Raw genomic sequence first — 22,865 nt, forward strand, 5'->3', positions numbered from 1 at the left:
TTGTGTGCAAGCATCCGAAATAATTCTCATATTATGCCATATTATATACTCGTATAATAGAAGTTATCAAAACTAACAGTTACTTTCTCTAATTTTAAATTGCACTCTTGTTTTTGTGAGGGTGCATATTTATTTCTTATTTACTTATTATTACCCTAAATGTACTTGAATCACATGGTCAAATTTGATAATTAAATGTTGTTATGTGTGACAGATATACCATTATGTCTTTGATGCGTTTATTAACTTGTATGAGCTATATTTTTTTTAATTTTTTTTTTTTGAAAGATCTTGTATGTGCTATATGCCTATATGTTTATTCTAGAGTAAGGCCTTTTTTTTTTTTTTTCTTCGTTCACTTCACTTTAATTTTGCTAAACTGAAATTAGTTTTACTGAACTTTTTGCCGATTTCCTATTATCATCTTCATTTTTTTTTGTTGCAACTTTGGAATATTTTATCTCTAAAAAATAATACTTCAAAGTTACAACTAAAAAAAAATCGGAGGTAGTATATATATTTCTTTTTTTATTACCGAATTTTAATGAACTGAACCTAGTTTCTGTTCACTTCAGCTTAATTTCAGTTCAGTTCATTTCAGCTCTAATCAATCCAGTTTAGCTCATAATTTCATTCTCTCATAAAATTTTCATTTAAACTCTATTCATTTTATTTCAGCTCCAATGATTTCAGTTCAGCTTATCAGTTTAGTAAATGTGAACAAACCCTTATCTTTACTGAAGTGAAATTATTATTTTTACTAACTTGAAATCATTTTCACTTAATTAAACCCAACAACATGTATGTCCTCTATATTTAGTTTTGCTATTATGTATTGTAATTTGTATAACAAACAAAAGATTTTATTTTGTTGACAGAAAATAGAAAGTGTTAGTGAAGGCAGCCAAATGACTAAGAAAGTGGATCGAATTAGCAATTTACCAGATGACATCCTGGTTCACTTGTTATCTTTTGTGGATATGAAAACAGCAGGAAGAAGTAGCCTGCTTTCGAAAAGGTGGAGGCTTGTTTGGACTCACCTTACTGATTTAAATTTCGACCCTGATTTATTCTTGTCGAAAAGAACAGACATTAATAATCATATAGACAGATATATTACATGGGTTAATGAGGTTGTTGCAAGGAATTGTGCCTCGAATCTGAACACCTTCAGAATAAAGTTTCCCCTCTATGATACATATGTTGATCAAATTGATAATTGGTTGAAATTTGCCTTAAACAAAAAGGTTCGCGACTTAGAACTGAACTTATCAGATCTTTATGGCAATAATCATTATGGAACTAAATACATAATTCGTAGGGATTTTCGCCCAGTTTATATTGATAATGTTACTGCCCTCAGATCGCTTCACTTGCAAGCATTGGTTGTGGATGTACCCACGTTTGAAAATGTTCTAGCCTATTGTCTCAACCTTGAGCGCCTCACAGTGAGATCATGCTCGTTTTACTACACAATATCTACATTTACTCCTCTTCACAATAGTTCTAGGAATCAAAGACTTGTAATTTCCTCTATCAATTTGAAACACTTGGAGTTACATCATTGCAAACCCATTGAATCTTTGGAAATACTTGCTCCAAAACTTACTAGTTTTATATTTTTCCCGGGTTGTAAGAAGATTCAAGTGGAGTATACTAGTGTTCCATCACTTGTTAATGTCACCTTTGAAGCTCCACATTGCTATCACCTTTTGGAAAATTTGAGTCTTATACCAATCTTATCAAATCAACTCCAAATACTCTCAATTCATTGGAATCGGGTTAGCTGCTTTACCTAAAACTACCTCCGTGTCATATTATTTGCAACTTTTTTGAACTTAAATCATCTTTGTGTTTGTTCTTCTAATTTTGTATGCAGGAAATAATTCGTATTACTTCAGATGTGTTTTATAATTCCCCTGCTAAAGACAACTTTCTCGGTTTGATCTCGTGCATTGAGGCATGCCCCTTGTTGCATACCTTCAAGTTGGAGGTACGTTTTTGGTGACGACTACTGTAGAATTCTCATATGGTCTCGTGGATGGTGCACACTTTTTATTTAAATTATACTTACAAATTTAAGCTGGTTTTGCAGTTGTGGCCTTCTAGACGACAAGCAGTGCCAATGGCAGCTCGGAGGGATGTTCCGATTAATCACGCAATGCAACAGCATAATCAACTTAAGGTGTTAGAGCTTGTTGGATTCGATGGAAGTGCATCTCTTGCTGATTTTGCATTTTGTCTTACCGAAAATGCGCCCATGCTTAACAAGATTATTTGTGATCCTCATTGTCCTCAGTCAAGGGCGAATTTACATAAATGGTATGACATTGAATACAATCATAGAATACCTTATGCGAGAGGACAAGCGGAGCTGCTTGCCAAGCAAATTCGAGGAGGCATTGATGTGGTGATTCTATGAGTGATCATTTTAAGAATTGTTTTTGTTAGACTTTAGTTTCTTGCTTTTATTAGACTTGTAACCGCTATTCATTTTTATTATACGGTTTTTTAATACGGAGTATTAATAAGTTCAATAATACTACACGCAAATTAACAAGCTTGTGATTTTTTATTTATTTATTTTTAGCTAAGTTGATCACCTTGGTTGCTATTAGTGGACACTGTAGTAAAAGAGTTACTCTAATTTGGGAATTAGATAATTTCCCAACATTATTTAGGGAAAGGGCTCGTAAAAATCCGTTTTGAAATTGACTGTTTCAAAAAATTAGTACCAACATGAGTTAGGCCCCGTTCACTCCACCTTATTAAATTATTTTTTACAGAACTTAAATTTATTTTACTAAAATGAAATTAATTTTGCTGAACAGAAATTATTTTTACTGATTTTTTATTATAATTCTTCTTTAAGAAAACTGAATTTTACTAAACTGAACTTAACTCAATTTACTGAACTAAACTTAATTTTACTGAAATATATTTTTCTCGCCAAAGTATTAAAAAACCGTATAATTATACTCAATTTCTCCGTATATTTTTCACTTTGTATAATTATACACCATTACTCCGTATAAATTTATCACAGCAAAAGAAAATAAAAACGACCCACTTTGGATTTCACTGATCCACATTCATTCATTCTCCCTCTCGGAGTCCTGCTCTCTAATCGCTCGCTACCTGCAATTTTGGCGATCATCCCCTAATCCAACAATTAGGTATTTCTTTTCGATTCTAATCAGGTTTTAATTCGATTCAATTTTCGATTTTTATGATGAATTCTTCTTATCACGAAGGTTATGATTGGGGCTAAAATTGAACCACTTTTTATTTTCTGATTCAATTCTTCAAACAGCTCAATTGAATCGTTATTTTTGGATCGAATTGATGTTGTTCCTTGTTGTTTGATTATGTATTTGATTTTACTTTTCGTTTTTTTGGGGAAAAGTTTAATTCTAGGGTTTCACCTTCCTTATTCCTTAGAAATAGTTGATTAGTTTTTGTTAGTAAAGTTTTTGGAGTGATTTTTTTTTTTTTTTGGGTCCATTTCTTGCTTTCAATCTTGTGTAGTGGGATTTGCGAATAATTATGTTCTGGGAAGTATTTTATTTAATAAGAAATTATAGTTTCATTGAAAGGATCAAAGGATTGATGATTAATAAAAGCTATGTTTTGCTCGTATGTACTACGTGCTGCTTTATAATCATGATTGTGTTTTGCTGACTGTTTAAGCTTTTGCCCCGACTCGGCTGTTTTTGGTAATCTATTTGATTACATGGTTATATATTTATCGAGGGATTGAGAAGGGCGATATACAAGTATATGTTTTGATATGAATGTTCTTGAATCGGCCTGTTTGGTTATTGACAGAATGACAGTAAAATTGTAGTAGCACGAATTTCTTTTGTCTAGTTACAATTTATGTTTTCTGTACATTGATAAGTGTATCTCTCTGAATCGGCTTGGATGTCTTATTGAGCTGAGTGAACTTAACGAATGGTTGTAGTCCTTTTATCAGATCAAGAGCAAGTGGGTTTTTTAATGGATAAAGGTGTGCCTCCTACCTTATTTGTTAATGATGGCTCATTTATGGAGAAGTTTAAACAGCTTCACCAAGAAAAGGAAAAGGGTGCTGTAGTTGAGGACCGTGGACCAAAAACAAATTTACCTAGGGACTCAACTCCAATTACTGGTAGTAATAAAATTGGATCGGAAACTAAGCATAATACTCAGAGGAAAACTACTTCAGCTGCTTCAGGTGGCAAGCTTGCGTTTAGCTTGAAACAAAAATCAAAACTTGTGGTTCCTTCTGTAAAGTTAAGTGAAGATGACGACGAAGATGATGCTGGGACAGATAATGGATCAGATGGAGTTTCTGCAAAACGGCAGAAATTGGGTCAATCAGAAGCTTCTGTTGTGTCATCCAGAAAATTTGATGTTGGTAATGCCTGTTTGTATACACATATCTCAATCTTAGTTTATACTTAATTCAGTAATTGGGTGCCTTCTGTTATTTTTCAATCTGTATGTGATGTTTATCCGTGTCTTTACTAGTATTTACTCTTCAGGCTTTATTGACCCTTACATGTCAAGTGTAGTTTCTCTTAAACTACGTGCATTGCTGCATGGACATTCTATTAATCTTCTGTAGTTGGCTTGACATATAATCAGCAGTTGACAGTAAAGGAGAACCAATAATTTCTGGCAAGTTGTCTATGTAATATAATATATGCACATAATACCCCGGGGAATGGTTGTCCTTGATATTCATAGTTCTAATCAATATATTATAGTACTGTCCAGTTGATATCTTCATATTTTTGTGGTTTTCCTCATAGGGTTCAGGTTTTACAAGAGTTAGTTAGCACATATTGTTACCAAATAAATACTTATCTATTATTGGTTTGAAAGATGAGGTGACTTAAGGTCTGTGATGTTTTGTTTTTGCAACTTATTTGAGTTAGAAGTTCAAAGATTTTCATGCTTTGCCATGACTGGTGGAAGGTATAGGAATAGAGAGGGTGCATTCAGATAATGTATTGTTTCAACCATTTTTTTTTCCAACTTTAATATTGCTTTTAGGTCTATTACTTTTCCCCCTTTTTTTGATGTGTTGTTCCCTAAGGAAGTCGTGGAAAAGCTTCTCTGTTTGTATAGTGAATACATAGGACTATTCATTATCAAGTGTGTTGTCTCATGAATGCAGCTTACATCTTATGTCTCTTTCAACCATGGGGAAAGAGATGTTCATTGAACGATTTGGAAATGTGGCAGGCCTGCTACAAGAGTAATTTGCATTGCGTTGTTCATGCCCTTGGTATTAATCAGTTCTTTAAGTGACATGCAGCACCTCCTTCCCCAAGTGATCCTGCAGTGAAGAAAGCTGCTGACAGGCTAGCAAGTTTTGTGGCTAAGAAAGGAAGGCAAATTGAGGATATCACTCGTCAGAAAAATCCTGGAAATACTCCTTTTAGGTACGTAATCTGTCAACTCTTATCTTGTTGAAGCGACTCAAGCCATTCAAGTCTTTAATATAAATTAAGAGAACCCTTCATGAGTGTAGTCTTTCTTTCTTACTGTTTCCCATCTTAGACATTAAAAAGTTATGCTACACTGGGCCCATTTATGTGTAGTGGACATAGGCAGTTGAATGCACACTCCTCTTAAAATAAGTTTTAAATCCAGGCTGTTCTCTTTGGGTAATGGATGATATTGTTAAATCAGTTACAAGATTTATTTGAATAAATCTATACACAATTTTTGAGGCATTATCTTGCCATTGTAACAGTTATGTTTAAAGGCATTAGGGGTATGTGTACGTGTTATGTATGCATTTTGGTATTGTAGTCAGTGTGACAATATACATTCATAATGTTGTAATAGAATAATGGTGCATAGCAATGTAATTGATATCCAGAAGCTGTTGGTCCTTGATAAATTTTAAGGTCTTCGATTTATTTTTGATGTTTTGTATAATTTATAAGATTTTTGCTATCTTTATTTGCGTTATGGGGCCTGTTGATGTCTAATTCCTGAATGTTAGCTTCTTTGGCTGAATTTAGATCGTGTATGGGAAGCTGTATATACTTTCCTGCATTGAGATGTGTGGGTTATTGGTTGTCTGGCTTGTACTATCCCTAATCATGTTTGCTTTTCAGATTTCTCTTTGATGAAGCCTGCACTGAATTCAAGTACTATGAGTATCGTATTCAGGAAGAGGAGAAAGCACTAGCTATGAGCAAGGACTTACAGACTACACAAAGTGGTTGGTTCCCAACATTTTTTATTTTATATATTTTTGGGATAATTAAGAGCATCCTAGAATGTTTTTTTTGAGTGCATAAACTAAGTACTTTTTGGAATTGGGAAGCATAACATTACTATTTCTGATCAAGTAGGATAAGTTACTATTGTTTTTATCATTTTAGTTCTCATCTAGTCATCTGTATCAAATTTCCAATGATCTTTCTGTGCTGTTATGAACTTGAAGGCCTTTGCCTTAACTAGTGATATGTGAATGTGAGCTACACAGTTTGGCGAGGGCATAGGCTCGAGTACTCTGTTTCTGTTTGTGTTGCATAGATGTTTTCTTCAGCATATGCTCTGATATTACTCTGACTTTGGGACTTTCAGTGCTTTCTTTGGGGCACTGGAGTATCTTTGTTTAGAAATAAGTTTGGTCAACAGAGTAAATTGAAGTATGATCTTGTAGCTTAGAAGTGGACTTGGATAGAGAAGTGCATACTGAATATATTGTACTTCAGGCTGTTTGGTGGGTTGGCCTGATGGAGGGATAGCCGGATAGGGTATGATATTTTTTGAGGGGAAGCTTAGTCATGCAAAGCAGCACTAACTTGAATATGATTTATTTTTTTAAACTTTTTTATTTAGTTTACCTGGAAAAAGATTTGGTATGATTTCAGATTGAAGGCTTGTGGTTTTGCTGGGAAGAGGATTCGTGATGTAGATTGTAGGGTCCATTTTTCACATCCCTGGAGTGTCCTTTGATATTTACAATATTTAAATAAATAACCTCTTCAATTTCAGTGCAAGTTATAAGGTGGCATGTGCGTAGTATGCTTACTCATTGACTCTTGTGAAAGCTTTTAGTACGTCTACTTTTTTTGACACCCACCTGTTATCCTTTTTCCCCTTATTGTTTGAACTTACACCTTAAAGAACTCATAACTGAAGGAGATGAATTTGAGAAACTTTTGTTACATTGAAGAATTTTTTTTCCTTAGACATCATGATAGGTATGCTTACATTTTATGTTGGTTATGTGTGATTGCCACTATTGTGTTGAATTTTGGACTTGGATATGAAATTAAAATGCTCCATGGGGTCACCGAAGATTTATGTTACATTTTTATTTAAGCTTCCCTTGTAACATCCTGTAAAAAAATTGAAAATGTTTTTCTTTGGCACTAATGACCAAATCAATTCTCTGCTCACTACCTATGGAAGGCTTTATGCCATGATGTTGCATTATTTGTAAATATGAGAAGATTTTGAATTCTCCATGGTGCTAGTATTTACCCCATGAAAATTGCATCTACAGGTGATAAGATTGCTTCAGCTCCTCGAATGGAAAGTAATCCGCAGTTAAATTATCACACACCTGCTTCTGCTTTGTATGACGTAAATGAGGCCAGTTCTTTTGAGACTACATCTGCAAGAAGCGGTGAGAATTTGGCCCCTTATGTTTTTCTGTATGTTTACTATGTTTTTAAATAGAAAGTTTGGATGATTATTGCAGTAATTTGTCTCCAATGATTGTGGTTTTTATGGAGCTACATGATATACTAGCCTTTCTGTGATGCTTTTGCTGGAAATTGTCTTTCCAATATACCCTCCTTTTTGTGGTATTGAATTTTTTAATTATAATGCCTTTTTCTTGTGTCGTGGTTTGGTATTACCCATTAATATTCTCGTCAAGTAGTGTCTTTTAATGGATGTATTTATCAAACTTTGTTATCCTTCCATCAATTACTGATTGTGTTGATTTTTCTTCCTTGTTTCTTGAAACATGCAGTTAGTTAAGGTCCTAGGGTGTACAGGGGTTTGTATCTAGCAATGCCTATGGTTTGATTTTTTCTCGAAATTGACATTATTATGTGCCTTGTCTTCTGTTGTATCCTGAAGTGTGAATTTTCATACATGGAATGAATTCAGTTTGCTTATGTCTATGAATATTCCGCTTCTTGATTGAGGATTATAGTATTTATAAGATTTCTATTATGCAGGGGAATCAAGCTCATCAGTTTCTGGATCAGATCCTATAGCGATGATGGAGTATTACATGAAGAAAGCAGCAGCTGAAGAGAAGAAAAGACCACCTAAACAATCACGAGATGAGATGCCTCCTCCAGCTTCCCTTCAAGTTCAAGGTAAATTTTTGGCTGTCTTGAAGAAATTAAGAATTTACAGTTTATTATATTTTTTTTATTTAAATATTTTTTTAATGTATACTATGTATTTTATTATTTTTATATACTTTCTTTACTCCCTCCTAATGTCCACCTTTTTTCGTACACCCACTTACCTTGAGTAAATAGGAGTAAATATGATATTGGTTTTTTAACCAAAAAAAAAAAAACAAAATCTATATGGTTGTAGAGATTAGTTTGATTACTACCTTTTCTTTTCTAGAAATTATTATTATTATTGTTATTGTTATTATTATTTATTTTTTTTAAAGAGAAAAAAAATTTGAAATAGCCTCACTCTCAAGTCTCAACGATGATCATATTGGTCTTCCTAGACTTGCTTATGGTAGCTTCAATACGTGGGGGTGGCTGTTCTTAATCTTAAGTTTCACTTTGATAGTTGATGCTTGAAATCTCTCCCTCTCTCTTTCTAGCTCCAGCCTGGTTGGGGTGTGGAAATTTGCAAAATTTGCCCTTTTCTGTGATATGTTAGGCTTAAGCAATTTTGGGATGCATGTTCAGTTGAATTCTGTTGCTAATCTTTGAATTTGCCATGGCAGCTGCTGGAAAGAGAGGGCATCACATGGGAGACTACATACCACCAGAAGAGCTAGAGGGTTTTTTGGCTAAATGTAATGATGCAGCTGCACAAAAAGCAGCCAAGGAGGCTGCTGACAAGGCAAAAATTCAAGCTGATAATGTTGGGCATAAGCTTTTGTCAAAAATGGGATGGAAAGAAGGTGTGTTTCCTACTCTATCACTTGCAATATGAAGTCCTGAGGATTATTTTGCTTGCAATTACATTTTACATACTAGTAATTTGATTAATATATTGATTTGAAATGGAATGTCTCATACGGCCAAATTTAAGTGACTGGTTGGTGGTTATGGGCGAGTCAGTGTACATCTGGACCATACCAGAGCTTGCCTTACACTTGATTTCACTCTGAGTGGTATTTGTTGTGTAGACACAATTCATCTGCGCTGACCTGCTTAAAGCTCATATGGTCATAGTCATATGCATGCTATACTTTCACTTATGCTGATCGTCTTTTTTCTGTGCATTTTATGGCTGAAGCATAATCAACATTCGTGCATGTTATTTAAAAGTTGGGACTTTTTTCTAGTAGTAGTAGAGTTTTCTTGGATTATAAATCTTGGGTAACGGAATTAAAGGGACCTTATATGTTAGGGAATGTTGAAGTATTGCATTTACAAAACATGTGTCCCACTTTGTTAAGATGAGAGAGTTGAACTTTTTAAGACTCAGAGGTTACTCTTCTTATTGCCGTATGGTTTTGGGATAAAACCTCTTTGGATTTGTAAAGTTGACACTCTCTCCTAGTGAAGGTTACCGCCTATGCCCGTATTTAATAGAGACGAATCTAACAAGATCCTACCCGACTATAATTTTCCTTAAAAGCTGTCTTGCTATTGTAGATACCTGATTATTAGTTTTGGACTTGATTACCAACAGAAAACTATTATAATTTGGTGATTAGTGTTCTTACCTTGATTTTTATGTTGCAGGTGAGGGCCTGGGCAGTTCAAGGAAAGGCATTGCTGATCCTATTGCAGCAGGTAATGTAAAGAAAGACCATCTTGGTGTTGGTGCCCAGCAACCTGGTGAGGTGACTCCTGAAGATGATATATACGAGCAGTACAAGAAGCGCATGATGCTAGGATATCGTCACAGACCAAATCCCCTGGTATTGCCCTCTCTATGTTCTGGTGATACTTCATTTATTCATTGTCTTTTGAAAGTCTTTTATCATAGTATTACTGTGTCGAAGATTATATATGTTAATATTGTCGCTCATATTGTCTGTTTTCATCTTTGTAGAATAACCCGCGCAAAGCATATTACTGAGGAATCATAGCGACCAGCTGTTAAAGGAGATTTACTTCGATTTGGGTTGATTTTAATTTTTTAGCTATTGACAAAAGGCTGTAAAATACAGAGAGAACATGATAGATTTGCTGCAGTGCTTGTCATGTATACATTATACTAGGGTATACTCTCGAGAGAAGTCTGCCCTAATTCCATTGTGTTTCCTTTAAGGGGAAAAAAAAAAGTATTTTTATCCTTTGTTCTCTATAAAAATTTCTTTTACTAATTCATTTGAAAGTGTTTGAATTTACTGGGACTGGCTTGAAGTCTTGACCCCATAAAGGTTTGATTGGAATTCTTTGTTAGCAGGAACCAATTAGGGTTTTAGGGGTTTTCGATTTCAATTTCCAATTAATATACCAAATCAGCTTTCAAACCTTTCATGAAGTTTGTGTTGATAAAACAATGATAATTCTCTCCTTATTATAGTCCTATCTTACTACTAAGGTCGCAGCAAGCATTTTGTTGATTGGAGGTATGATTGCCTCCGGTCCTCCATTTAAAGAACTCTTGAATCTTATTTATCATCAACTTATCAAATCAACCCATTTTTTGCCTCTGATAAACTACTTTAAATACCATCTTGCCTCTGTCAATTTTCTCTGTCAAGTAAAGGTCAGAAAAATTTCTGATCAACAGTTATTTGTCAATGATCGACAGTATGATACAGCAAACTCAATTTTTTCGGCTTTTGAAATTAAAAGAACTCTTACTTTTATCCAACCCTTGTTCGAAAAGAGTTCAGATTAATTGTGTAACAAAAAAAAAAAAGTTAAAACTAATGCATCCAAATTTTTACCCACCAGGAAAAGTAGAGCTAGGAAAAAATGTGATATGTTTAAGGTGGATAAATTGTGCATGAGCCATATTGAAATTTCAAGTATTATGGTAGAAATCTATACATTTTATATCCTGTCTTAGAGCTCTTGAGCAATAACTGTGATTGTAAGTCATTAACATCACACGTTTATACATAATTAATTTCTCGAAGCTTAAATAACCAGTAAAAAACTCAAGTACTTAGCAGGGTCACACCGGCTTAACAATATGATTATGATTAAGATTAACTCTACCTTCCAGAAAACAAAGTCATAGTAATTTCATTATGAGTGCTTGAATGAGGGGTGCTTGAAACAGAATATTGCGGCATAATCCTTTCAAAGTAAAAGCCAGGTTCTTTAGGTTCAGGCAATTTGCTATCTCCACTTAACATGGCTGTAACAAAAGACATGCTTGGCCTATCTTCTGGATGCTGTTGAACGCACAACAAGCCTAAATGTATCGCTCGTTGCATTTCATATTCGTATTTTGGGTTCCGGATTAATGGTTCCACAATATCCAAAGTCTTGCTGTCTCTGAAAAGCATCCAAGTCTACAAAACATTGACAAAATCAAGTTAAGAGTGGTTCTGAACTTATAAAAAAATGTTTCATCAATCAGTTCATTTAAGTAAAAACCAGTTTATTTCAGTAAAAACCATTTAAGCAGATTTTTTTTTGGCTGTAAAACCATAAATAAAGTTCAGTACTGATTCTGATTGAAATGAGTAAAATTTCATTGGGAAGAGCTTCAAAGACTTGTTATAATTTGGTTGTACTTGAATATGATAAACTTGATTTGATAATTGCCGGTGTAAAATAATATTTCAAAAAAAGTTGTACAAAGCCAACAGTCCTGTCTTGATCCTAAAAATGCAAATGGGAAAGAATGCACATTTTGTATGACAAAAGCTTGAAAGACTGTATTCTGTATATTTCACTAGAAACGGTAAGAAAATAAGAAGCGAAAGGTTGACTGATCTTACATGTCCAACAAGATTGTGTTGGTGATCCGAATGATTAAAACCTCTATTTCTCTTGCCAGAAAGAATCTCCAGTACCAAAACTCCAAAGCTGTAGACATCAGATTTCACTGAAAATACCCCATCAATAACGTATTCAGGAGGCATATAACCGCTGTCACAAGCAAATGGAAATATTAACAGATGATCAAGAAACCACTACTAGCTTAAAGTGAAATAGTGTAAAGTGAGTTAAGAGTTTTACTATGTTCCAACTACACTAGTAGTCATTGCTTCACAATCGTTTCCATCAAAACTTCTAGCAAGGCCAAAATCTGAAATTTTGGGGTTCATCTCAAAATCAAGTAATACATTGCTTGCCTTAAGATCTCGATGAACAATTCTCAATCTAGAGTCTTCGTGAAGATAAAGTAGACCACGAGCAATCCCCTTGATTATCTCAAAACGCTTTGTCCAATCCAATATGGATTTGCTCGTTTCACCTGCAAATAGACCACCACTTTAAGCATTTCTATACATTGTCCATTGCCAATGATGGCAGCAGTAAACTAAAATGATTTCAAACATGCCTAGGTTTCTTTACAATATATGTCAATGCTTTAATCTAAAGCCTTCAGTTCCAGGAAAAACACTGCCAGTTTTTAGTGTACAAACTAAATTATTCAACATGTAGTAGATGAAAACTTGTAATGAAGTAACAAAATAAGCATTGTTGTGAAGTCTAGAGAGATCCAAACCAAATATGAAGCGGTCCAAGCTTTTATTGGGCATGTATTCATAGATTAAAATCCTTTCTTCTGCTTCAACACAGCATCCGATAAGCCTCACAAGATTGCGATGCTGAAGCCTAGCAATAAATAAGGCCTCATTCTTAAATTCATTCAATCCTTGTCTTGATTTTTTTGAAAGCCTTTTCACTGCTATATCTTCTCCAGTAACCAACAATCCCTGGGAAAATATTAGACGGGGCAATCAAAATCTGTACACTGAAATTAAAGTAAAACCTGTCTAATTCACACTATCTCAAGAAAACGAAATAATTACAGAAGATTTGTATTCCAGTCAATAAGGATGTTTGCCAAACAGATATTGATCATCCATTTATCTCTTCATGTTAGTATTGGTGTCTGACATTACTTTTTGCTGTACACTTGTATATGTCCCTGCACCTTCTTAAACAACTGTGGAGCAAAGTAAATAACCGAACTTGATACCTTGTAGACAGGTCCAAAGCCGCCTTCTCCAAGCTTGCTTTTTTGTGAGAAAGAATTGGTAGCTTGCTCTACGACACTGAAGGCAAATATTGGCAGCTCAGACTTCTCTTTGTCTTTGTTGTTGTTGTTATTGCTGCTGTTGTTGTTGCTGTCTTTTTTAACTTTTCTTGTCTTAAAGAATCCTGTGGCCAAAAAATAAGAAATTAATAAAACTATAAAAAGGAAAAAATAATCAAGGGTTTAAGCCTTCAGGAAAGTTTTTTATTTTTTATATTCTACATTGGCATCTACTTATTTTAAGAGAATATGTCAGAGCTTGCTTGTTATGCAACAAAGAATTAATTATCAGTTCAAAATCGCAGTACTGGATGAACTTTCTAAAATCGGTTGTGGTTTATATATGAAGAAACAGCAAAAATTTCACACTGACTTCGTTTCCTCTCCTCCATCCTTTTCTTCCGTAGAACAAAGGTCATTGTGCCACATATAAGCAGGACAGCCAACAAACTGGAGCCTATTGCTATCCAAATTACTTTTTTCCGATCACCTACAAAAAGAACAACACAGTCACTTAAAAATTCAAAAATTTACAAGAGATTAACTATTGAAATTCTCAAAATGATACCAAATGTAATGTTTGCAAAAAAATAAACGGTATCAGGAACACAGGCAAAATTCTTATCAGAAACAAAATACATATAATCCGTACTATTTAGTTTCAACTGAAAAAGAAAGAAAACAGGTTTAAAAAACAGAACTAGTAACAGGTTCTTACCAGAGTCAGAGGCCGCCCTTAAGTAAAGATCTTGTCCAGGGCCATTGAGATCTTTTACATCCATTAAAGCACCAAACCAAAGCAAGCAGCCGCTTTCTTGATCTTTGAGGTTTAAAGATGCATAAGCTGTACAGGAGCAGTTCTGCAAGCATTTAAACTTGCATTCCTTCAGTGTCATTGTTGTATTATACCAAGCAGATCTTGTATCAGGCAGTTTGACATCAGAATACTTTATAAACCCATTGTTAATGCTGCAGTTTAATGGGCCGCTACGAACACATCCATCCCTAAACTGCTCCCTATCATACCAATCAATGTGGGACTTTGGCACAAACCCTTTCAGACAGTGACATTGAACAGAAGTTACAAGACTACATATACCAAATTCGCCGCAGACTGCATAATGGTCACACTTATCATTTGGTTTTGTATGATATGTTTCCCAAGTATTAGTAACATTATTCCAATTAAGACGCAAAATGTTGCCATTTATATCCAAAGTCCTCCTAGTAGGGACGTCACCCGTTTCATAGGTAAAGTACATCTCTTTGTCATTCAAGAAGAACTCAGCCCTGGTGTCATCTGGTAACAAAGGGGTCCCAGAGAACCAGTAACCATTCCACGGACCATCTCGGAACAGCTCAATAGAAGAATCTTTAAAAACAAATGGCTGTGGGTATCCATGGGGATCCATTTGATATGTATAGCTCCCTGGAGAAGGATCCACACTACTTTTCCATGCTGTTAGAAACCGATCAAACCCGGTAACAACATCCCTTCCCAACTTCATTCCAGGCAGCATAGTATCACAAGGATAGTCAAAACTTTGCCATAAAAAATTATCAGGGCTGTCATCATTTCGATCTCTTACAACAAAATTTCCATCATCCAAAATCTGCGCAATTGGATTCTTTACTGATTTTGTCGTATTAGTAGACCATAAGACTCCTCCTCCTGAACCATTGGAAAGTATGAGAACAGAGTTGTTGGTGAGCTGCAGAACACCAGAAGAATTCGATATAGGAGCTTTTCGATTGGCAATCCAAACAACATTCGAAATTGGAATTTTCTTAAACCAAATTCCGAGATATCTCCTTCCATTAGTACCTGAAATAAATCCCAGCTCGAAATTTCCACCAGCAGACACTAATGTTTCAGAGATATTTCCATCTCGAATGGATTGACCAAGAGTAATTGTATCTACAGCAACACAAGTAATGATCAAAGACCCAAGAAACCAGATAAGAACTATACCATGTTTAGTGATCATCTCCCTTTAAATTTAAGTGTGAAACAATGTAAAGCTAATACAGCCTTATAGAACAATTAATTACATGCTTTAATTGATCCACTTAGTTATTCAACCCTTTGAAACTTTGACTGAATATGTTTATTATCAAGCTCATACATATTAAATTCACAATTTTAATCTTTGATAAGTCCTGGAATAATTATTTTTTTCTACAAACTTAAGCGCTTGAATGTTCATCACAACAGACATATATATATAAGATATAAAAGTCAACCGTTTCTTCTGTTACATAATATTTTTAAGCATAGCCATTGGTTGATCGTTGACCCAAAACTATCATATAAGTAGGACCCAAATATGTTTTATATTATGCCGTTCTTTATGCTTTGAAGAACCAATAATAAATAAATTAATAAATAATAGAGTATAAAATATATTCCTGGGCCTCAACCATCAGTTTAAGCTTTTGGTTGAGTTGGTCATTTAACACGGTATCAGAGCCAGCGTGACACAAAGGTCACGGGTTCGACTGGTCATCTAATAATCAAGCTAGACAAAGTCTTACGAAGTACATTCATTATTGTCATTATCTTTCAATGAAAAAGACAATGTAATAAGAAAAATAGCCTCAAAACGTAGAATGAATGATAAGACAATGTACTCCGTAATATGTATGCTCAAAAGTAGGAAGAACTTACAAGATCGGATGAAAACAGGAAGTTGAAAGAATAATATAAAACCGAGGGAGAATTTTTTAATTCCAAATTTGAAAGTATTGTAGATGAGGAGTTGCTTGAACATCATGCAAAATCTTTAACTGTAATACCTCTAGGGAAAAAACTAGATTTGGAATCCAAAATCTGAATTAGGACAATTATATTATAACTTTTGAAATGAAACATAAGGATAAAGGAATGATTAGTATATTCAAAGTAAATTAAGGGGTGTGTCACTGTGTCCTTTAGACTTGATTAAGTCCATAGTATGTTTACACTTGATTGGACCTGATCAACCTTGATTAAACCTAATATATTACTCCGTCCATTTTAGGGTTAGTTATGTATAATTGTTACAAATATGAGAGTAGTAAAAGAAGAACAATAACAAAGAACAACAAAAATTTATGTGGTTCACCATGTAGGAAAGATAAATGTTTGATAGTAGGAACTATGCATACATATTACAGAATATAGGTGGTAGTTAAAACATAAGGCATATACTAACATTTTCTTTTATAAATCTATACTGCTGTTGGTAACTAATAAATTTCATTTAATTTTCTGTTTAAAAATTGTAATTTAGTCTAGAATCATGCCAAATTGCCAACGGATCTTTTTGGCCACCACGCCTAATCACCAATGCAATGTTCAAGAAATTGTTGTTTATAAGAACACGAACAGTAAGACTCAAACTGAGTTCAATTGAATGTCCTAAAGATGACATGAAGGTTGTTTAGTTTCAATAAGAAGGCTTATAGCTGTAGTTAGTAAGGTTGAGACTTGGGCGTACATGTCCAAGTGTCTGACTCGACCATATTTTGTAAATTCAATGAAATGAAAGGTCAAGTGTCATATACATATATAAGTGTGAAGAATATGACACGAGTATTGGTAATGAAGTATTCAAGTAAGGTACGCTGTAATCAATTTTTCACCAAGAATAACAAAATAAGAATTTAAACTAAGGAGATTATATGGAGGATGTGATGGTGTAACGCTAACATTCCACAAGAATTTGGAGAAAGCCTTTTGCCTAAGCAACACTTTCAGTGGACATGAAATGACCTTTGGTGTGTGTCTGTGTATTTGGGGGCTTGCATTTTGAGATAAGGAAAAATAAGTCTTACATGTTCAAGTAGGTTGTGATGGTGGTCTGATGAATCCTCTGCTTTTCTTGCCAAATTCAATCTCAAGTATTGTTATTCAAAAGCTGAAGACATCATATTTCACCGAAAATAACCCATCAATTGTATGCTCAGGATGCATGCAGCCGCTGTATTAAAACAATAAAGCATTAGCATATGGACTTGGAATGAAAGGAAAAGTGCAAAAATGCAGAAAGAATATTACTATGTCCAAATCATCCTCTTTGTTTATGCCTCATCTTCGCTTCCAATAAAAAATCTTGTGCAAAAATTTGGTATTCTACAATTCTTAGGATTTCATAATCATTCTGATCTCTGACAGCAAGGATTACACAGTTCTTAAGCTGTGAAAACTGATCTAACTGTATTAACAGAGCACAAGACTGGTCATATACTGTTTAAAAGCATGAGAGCAAAGTCGTCGGTGATCTGAAGAACACCAGAAGAATCGAGAAGCTAGTATAACATCACGATTGCTTGGGTGGCTGGGTATGGATTTTTTTTAATAGACTTCCAACAGATTTTCTTCTACTGCTTCCTAGGAAACATTCAAGTGCAATATCTCCACAATTTGACACCAAAATTTTTAAGCATTAATGATCAATTGACTGAGCATAACAATACAAACACACAAATCAGCAAAAGCTGCTCAAGTAACACTTTTCTAAGATATACTACCAAACATTTATCTAATGAATACTTAAAAATTGTAGCATTTTTACTACAAATTTTCACACATAACCATTAAGTAGATATAAAATTTATAGTGGACTATATCTTATGAAATCATAAAATATGGATATAACAATCTAACCTCTTAAAAGAAGTTACGCCTCAAATCTTAAAATTATAAAAGGGTATTGCAGATTTACAGGTGCCCATAACAACAAAGCTCTGCACTTAAATAACCCGAAAAACTACACCATATGTAAGTTACATTCATCTGTCCTCGTTGAGCAGTAAAATGGAAAAAAGATTGAATAGTTTGCACATAAAAGGTAATACGATGCAATAGAAGACTTTTGATTGGCACGCTCTTATTAATCCACTAAAGTAAACTCGGGGGTGAACTCGAAGAAATCAAACTCGAGTTTAAACATAGAAGGATTATGTACCAAATCTAGCTAAGTTTAAACAGAAATGTGCATTGGATTGCTTTTGAGGTAATATGAATACTAGTGTAAGCTCTTTTAGATTTGATATTTAATTTCAACAAATGGAAAAGTCATACCAACTTATAACTTTAGTTATTGCTCATCGTTTAACTTAAAACCATTTTGAAAAATACTTTTATCCAACATTGGTAAACAACGGTTCCTACTACTTTTATGTAAGAATATCAACACCCCTTGCTACGTATTCACAACTTCAAATTTCAATTGGATGACTTATACAATGGTTTCTATGGACATTTTTCTACCAGCCTGTTTAGTAAGTCATAAGTTGCATTAAAAGAGCGAGACCCCATCAATTAAGCTTATATGCCAAGTTTGCCCTATCATGTGACATTCCTGTAAATACTTGCACCAAGTTCGCCATCTCAAATTACAAACGCTGACACACTGTTCACATTTAAATAGACGAAAATATCTTTATGCCCTCATTGAAATAGTTGAAAATACCCTTATCCCCCCTGCCCATTTTCTAACAAAGGGGGGACCTTTCACCTGGGCCTTTTGGACCTTTCACCTGGCCTTTTGGGAGCCTGACCCCGTAAATTATTGTAATTAATTATTTAATGAACTTAAATAACCTATATTTCTTTATAAAATATTTGGGTATAGTTATTAGTTTTGAGCAAGAGATAAAATATTTAAATCCCGGCTCCTACAATATTTGCAGCCAACCAATTGGATGTTGGTGTAGTAGTGATTGGGACTACACTTGGTAGGGAGAACCTGTGTTCGATCCCCCGCAACAACAATTGGGAGGGGACTGAAACCTAACCACCCATAACTGATCCCCGGATCCGAATTAGCCCAATGGGTGAACCGGATAGAACACCAAAAAAAAAAAAAACAATATTTGCAGCCAAGATTCACCATTGCTGACAAAGTCAATCAAATTTATCAACTTGATTTTCCTCTTAAATATTGGTAATGGAAATTACACATTTTAAAAAGTGGTATAATACATAAGTTTGAATATTCAAGGGTTCATTCTCATGGTAATGATATTAGACCATCCATTAAGCACATTATGATGTTAATTTGCCAAATTACACTAAAATCTATTTATAACCGACTACCAAACAGGCTGTAAATCCAAGCATTATGTTAAATTGGAGTATTAATTAATGTGAAAAACAAAACCAGGCTGTGGGAGCAATTCAGCTTACTACCAAATTTGGCTTTTCTTTCCCTCTTCCTCTCTTCAATCCAGAAAATTATGCTGAAAATAGTGTCCAAATCAACAATTGTGAACAAAAATGAAATTCAACTAAAATCCAAGTAAAATAAACATTTAATCACAAAATTCAATTTGACAAGATAATTCAAACAAAAGTAAATAAGCAGAGAATCAATCAATAATATATCAAAAAAAAATAAAAAATTATGAGATGAATTTTGTTACCGTAATCACTTCATTTTAGTCTTTAATAATTCTCCAAAATGAGGTAATAAATTAATAGTGCAGAAGTAGTTTACCAGTTGTTTAGAATTAGCGGACCTTTTGATGCGAGTAGTATTTTGCCACAACGGTGAATTGTAAATGGAAAATTTACAAATTGCAGCCATTTAAAGTTCGTATTTTGCAAATTGCAACCATTTAAATTTTTTTTTGCAAATTGCAGCCCGATTTAATTTTTTCATTGGTTTACATGTTGAAAAATCTTCGATTAAGATTTTAGGGGTCATTTTAGCCACAGACTGCATAATGGTCACACTTATCATTTGGTTTTGTATGATATGTTTCCCAAGTATTAGTAACATTATTCCAATTAAGATGCAAAATGTTGCCATTTATATCCAAAGTCCTCCTAGTAGGGACATCACCCGTTTCATAGGTAAAGTACATCTCTTTGTCATTCAAGAAGAACTCAACCCTGGTGTCATCTGCTAACAACGGGGTCCCAGAGAACCAGTAACCATTCCACGGACCATCTCGGAACAGCTCAATAGAAGAGTCTTTAAAAACAAATGGTTGTGGGTATCCATGAGGATCCATTTGATATGTATAGCTACCCGGAGAAGGATCCACACTACTTTTCCATGCTGTTAGAAACCGATCAAACCCGGTAACAACATCCCTTCCCAACTTCATTCCAGGCAGCATAGTATCACAAGGATAGTCAAAACTTTGCCATAAAAAATTATCAGGGTTGTCATCATTTTTATCTCTTACAACAAAGTTTCCATCATCCAAAATCTGTGCAATTGGATTCTTTACTGACCTTGTTGTATTGGTAGACCACAAGACTCCTCCTGAACCATTGGAAAATGTAAGAACAGAGTTGTTGGTTTATACAAAACTTTATCATTAATTAGTTGAAATAAAGAAATTACAATAAGCCACAACTAGTACTACTTAAATACAACAGTATAATAATGCTTTTATACAAAGCTTCAGCATTTTGCGTTTAATTAATGTGATAGGCGAAAAACATTTCAATGCTATAATATTTATGATTAATGAACTACAAGCCTTAACTCTTTCATAAAGAGTTAGATTAGATTACTAAATTACTAAAAATAAATTTAATCCAGTATTTCTACCTCTAATTTACTTTAAATACAACCTCTAAGTACAACCTTCAATCTAGTTTGATCCTCCAATTTAGTTTAAATACAACCTCCAATAGTAGATTAGTTTTAGTCTAAAAAAACAGAAACTTAAAACAACCTTTTATTTTTTCCTTCCAGCGAGTCCTCCCACCTTCCAACTTCTTAGTCCCAATCTCTATCAAGTCTTCCTAGGTCGTCCCCTACCCCTAGTAGGAGGGGGTGGTGGCTGCCACAGCTTACAGATTGCCCAGTTGGAATCCTGTTGGAAAAAAAGACATTAAAATTGGAGTAAATATAAAATGTGGGTACTCAACTTTGCTTTGTTGCAAGTTGGGTACTGAACTTGGGTACCGCCGGAGAGATAACCTGTAACAACCGGTTACCAAGCATAGAAAGGCTCCAATTTAGTTTAAATACAACCTCCAATCTACTTTAAATACAAACTCCAATAGTAGATTAGTTTTAGCCTAAAAAACATAAACTTAAAACAACCTCTTTTTTTTTCCTTCCAGCGAGTCCTCCCAGCCTAACTGTTATCAACGGTTTCAATATTTATCAGTGGTTGACTGATAACAAGAATTGGTTGCAATATTTATCAGTGGTTGACAGATAACAAGAATTTTCTTTTAATAATCAAGAATTTTCTCTAAACAATTATCTTATATTCTCTTGCCCCCCTAGTGCATATATCCGTGTTCTTGGATATATGCACTAAGGATTTTGATTGTGATTTTCCTTTATAGCTGCTGCTTCAATGTATAATGTCGGTCACTTGCTGTGCTACTTTAGTAGCCAGCTAAGTACCCTTCTCGGCGATCAGTAACATGGCTATGCCTCATATCGGCATATACCACATGCTGATTTTGCCGGTATTATATGTTAAACTGGCAACCTCGTGAGTTAACAAGTATAACTGATCAGGTTGCAAGTGCGTTCTTTTCACGGAAGTGGGTTTTAGCTGTCCGTCCCACTTAACGATGGTTTGTTAAGTGGAGGATGCCTAATACTTGTACAAATGATATAGTCTGACAAAATATTTTTTGCTTTAATTCATAGCCGATATTATTTACATATTTACATATCAGCATTGCTGTTTATTTAACAAACTGCATCGTTTTTCAGACATAGTACCTCTTATGCACCGCTGTATTCCAGACATTTTTCAATGGCTTTCCTTCCATTGTCTCCAAATAGTATGAACCTTGCATCACCATATCTTTGATCCGATACGGATCTTCCCAGTTTGTCGTTAACTTTCCATCCTCATTTCCCTTTCCAGTTGCCTCTGTTCTACGCATCTCCTATACTAAGAGGGCGATGGCTGACCCTTTTGTTGTACGCCCTTGACATTCTATCCTTATAAGCTGCTGACTTAACTGCCGCTTTTTCTCGCAACTCTGGCAGGAAATCCAGTTGCTGTCTTAGCAGCAAATCGTTCTACTCTTCACAGTAATGTTGTATCCTGAATGTCGGCAATCCTACTTCTGCCGGAACCACCACTTCTGTCCCAAAGACCAAGTTGAAGGGGGATTCACCTGTTGCTTCTCTGATCGTTGTTTGGTTCGCCCATAATTTCATATCAACTGAGTTATATTTTTATATTAATTGAGACATATTTTTCTATATCAAATGAGACATTATCTATGAGTTTTTTTTTTTTCAACTGAGACATTTTTATGGAATATAACAACTGAGAAATATCTATGAGATTATTCAACTTAAACATAATTTTTTATCAATTAAGATATTATTCTATTCAATTGAGACATATTTTAATATCAACTGAGACATTATTTATGGGTACGTTTTTTATTCAACTGAGACATTTTTTTATTCAGCTGAGTTCATTTTTTATTCAATTGAAACATAATTTATCAGATAATTCAACTTAAATATAATTTCATATCAACTAAAACAAAATTTCATATCAACTGAGACATATTTTTATTCAACTGA

At 34.3% G+C, this 22,865-nt stretch overlaps 2 protein-coding genes across 3 annotated transcripts; one reads left to right on the forward strand and one right to left on the reverse strand.

The window, feature by feature from the left end:
* The first annotated feature begins 3,041 nt into the window (after positions 1 to 3,041).
* Positions 3,042 to 10,505, forward strand: LOC145558629 (SURP and G-patch domain-containing protein 1-like protein). Of its 2 annotated transcripts, none has more exons than XM_081619925.1 (9): positions 3,042 to 3,176; positions 3,965 to 4,399; positions 5,306 to 5,432; positions 6,117 to 6,223; positions 7,520 to 7,642; positions 8,205 to 8,348; positions 8,948 to 9,127; positions 9,918 to 10,096; positions 10,231 to 10,505. In XM_081619925.1, the coding sequence occupies exons 2-9, from the start codon at positions 4,000 to 4,002 to the stop codon at positions 10,255 to 10,257; spliced, it is 1,287 nt and encodes a 428-aa protein (XP_081476051.1). In that variant the 5' UTR covers positions 3,042 to 3,176; positions 3,965 to 3,999; the 3' UTR covers positions 10,258 to 10,505. The 2 variants fall into 2 exon arrangements, with proteins under 2 accessions (XP_081476051.1, XP_081476052.1); XM_081619926.1 differs by having other exon boundaries at positions 3,977 to 4,399.
* Positions 10,506 to 11,289: 784 nt separating this feature from the next.
* On the reverse strand, positions 11,290 to 22,207 carry LOC145557831 (G-type lectin S-receptor-like serine/threonine-protein kinase At4g27290). The gene is made up of 12 exons (XM_081619015.1): positions 22,041 to 22,207; positions 21,276 to 21,336; positions 21,114 to 21,168; positions 20,056 to 20,609; positions 17,419 to 17,546; positions 14,069 to 15,342; positions 13,724 to 13,840; positions 13,294 to 13,445; positions 12,817 to 13,027; positions 12,324 to 12,561; positions 12,083 to 12,233; positions 11,290 to 11,650 (listed from the first exon to the last, which is right to left on the reverse strand). Exons 1-12 carry the CDS (start codon positions 22,205 to 22,207, stop codon positions 11,348 to 11,350), a joined length of 3,411 nt encoding a protein of 1,136 aa, XP_081475141.1. The 3' UTR covers positions 11,290 to 11,347.
* Positions 22,208 to 22,865: the final 658 nt, after the last annotated feature.

This window comes from Chenopodium album, chromosome 9, assembly GCF_948465745.1.
Source record: "Chenopodium album chromosome 9, dcCheAlbu1.1, whole genome shotgun sequence".
NCBI lineage: Eukaryota > Viridiplantae > Streptophyta > Magnoliopsida > Caryophyllales > Amaranthaceae > Chenopodium > Chenopodium album.

Bases quoted from the DNA above. Each gene is read 5' to 3' on its own strand.
- LOC145558629 (XM_081619925.1), top strand. From the start codon at position 4,000: ATGGATAAAGGTGTGCCTCCTACCTTATTTGTTAATGATGGCTCATTT. The intron at 7,643-8,204 runs GTGAGAATTTGG...TCTATTATGCAG, and splicing joins GACTACATCTGCAAGAAGCG to GGGAATCAAGCTCATCAGTT. The intron at 8,349-8,947 runs GTAAATTTTTGG...TTGCCATGGCAG, and splicing joins AGCTTCCCTTCAAGTTCAAG to CTGCTGGAAAGAGAGGGCAT.
- LOC145557831 (XM_081619015.1), bottom strand. From the start codon at position 22,207: ATGCGTAGAACAGAGGCAACTGGAAAGGGAAATGAGGATGGAAAGTTA. The intron at 21,169-21,275 runs GTTATCTCTCCG...TTTTTCCAACAG, and splicing joins TTGGTAACCGGTTGTTACAG to GATTCCAACTGGGCAATCTG. The intron at 20,610-21,113 runs GTAGGGGACGAC...CCAATGGTTCAG, and splicing joins ACCACCCCCTCCTACTAGGG to GAGGAGTCTTGTGGTCTACC.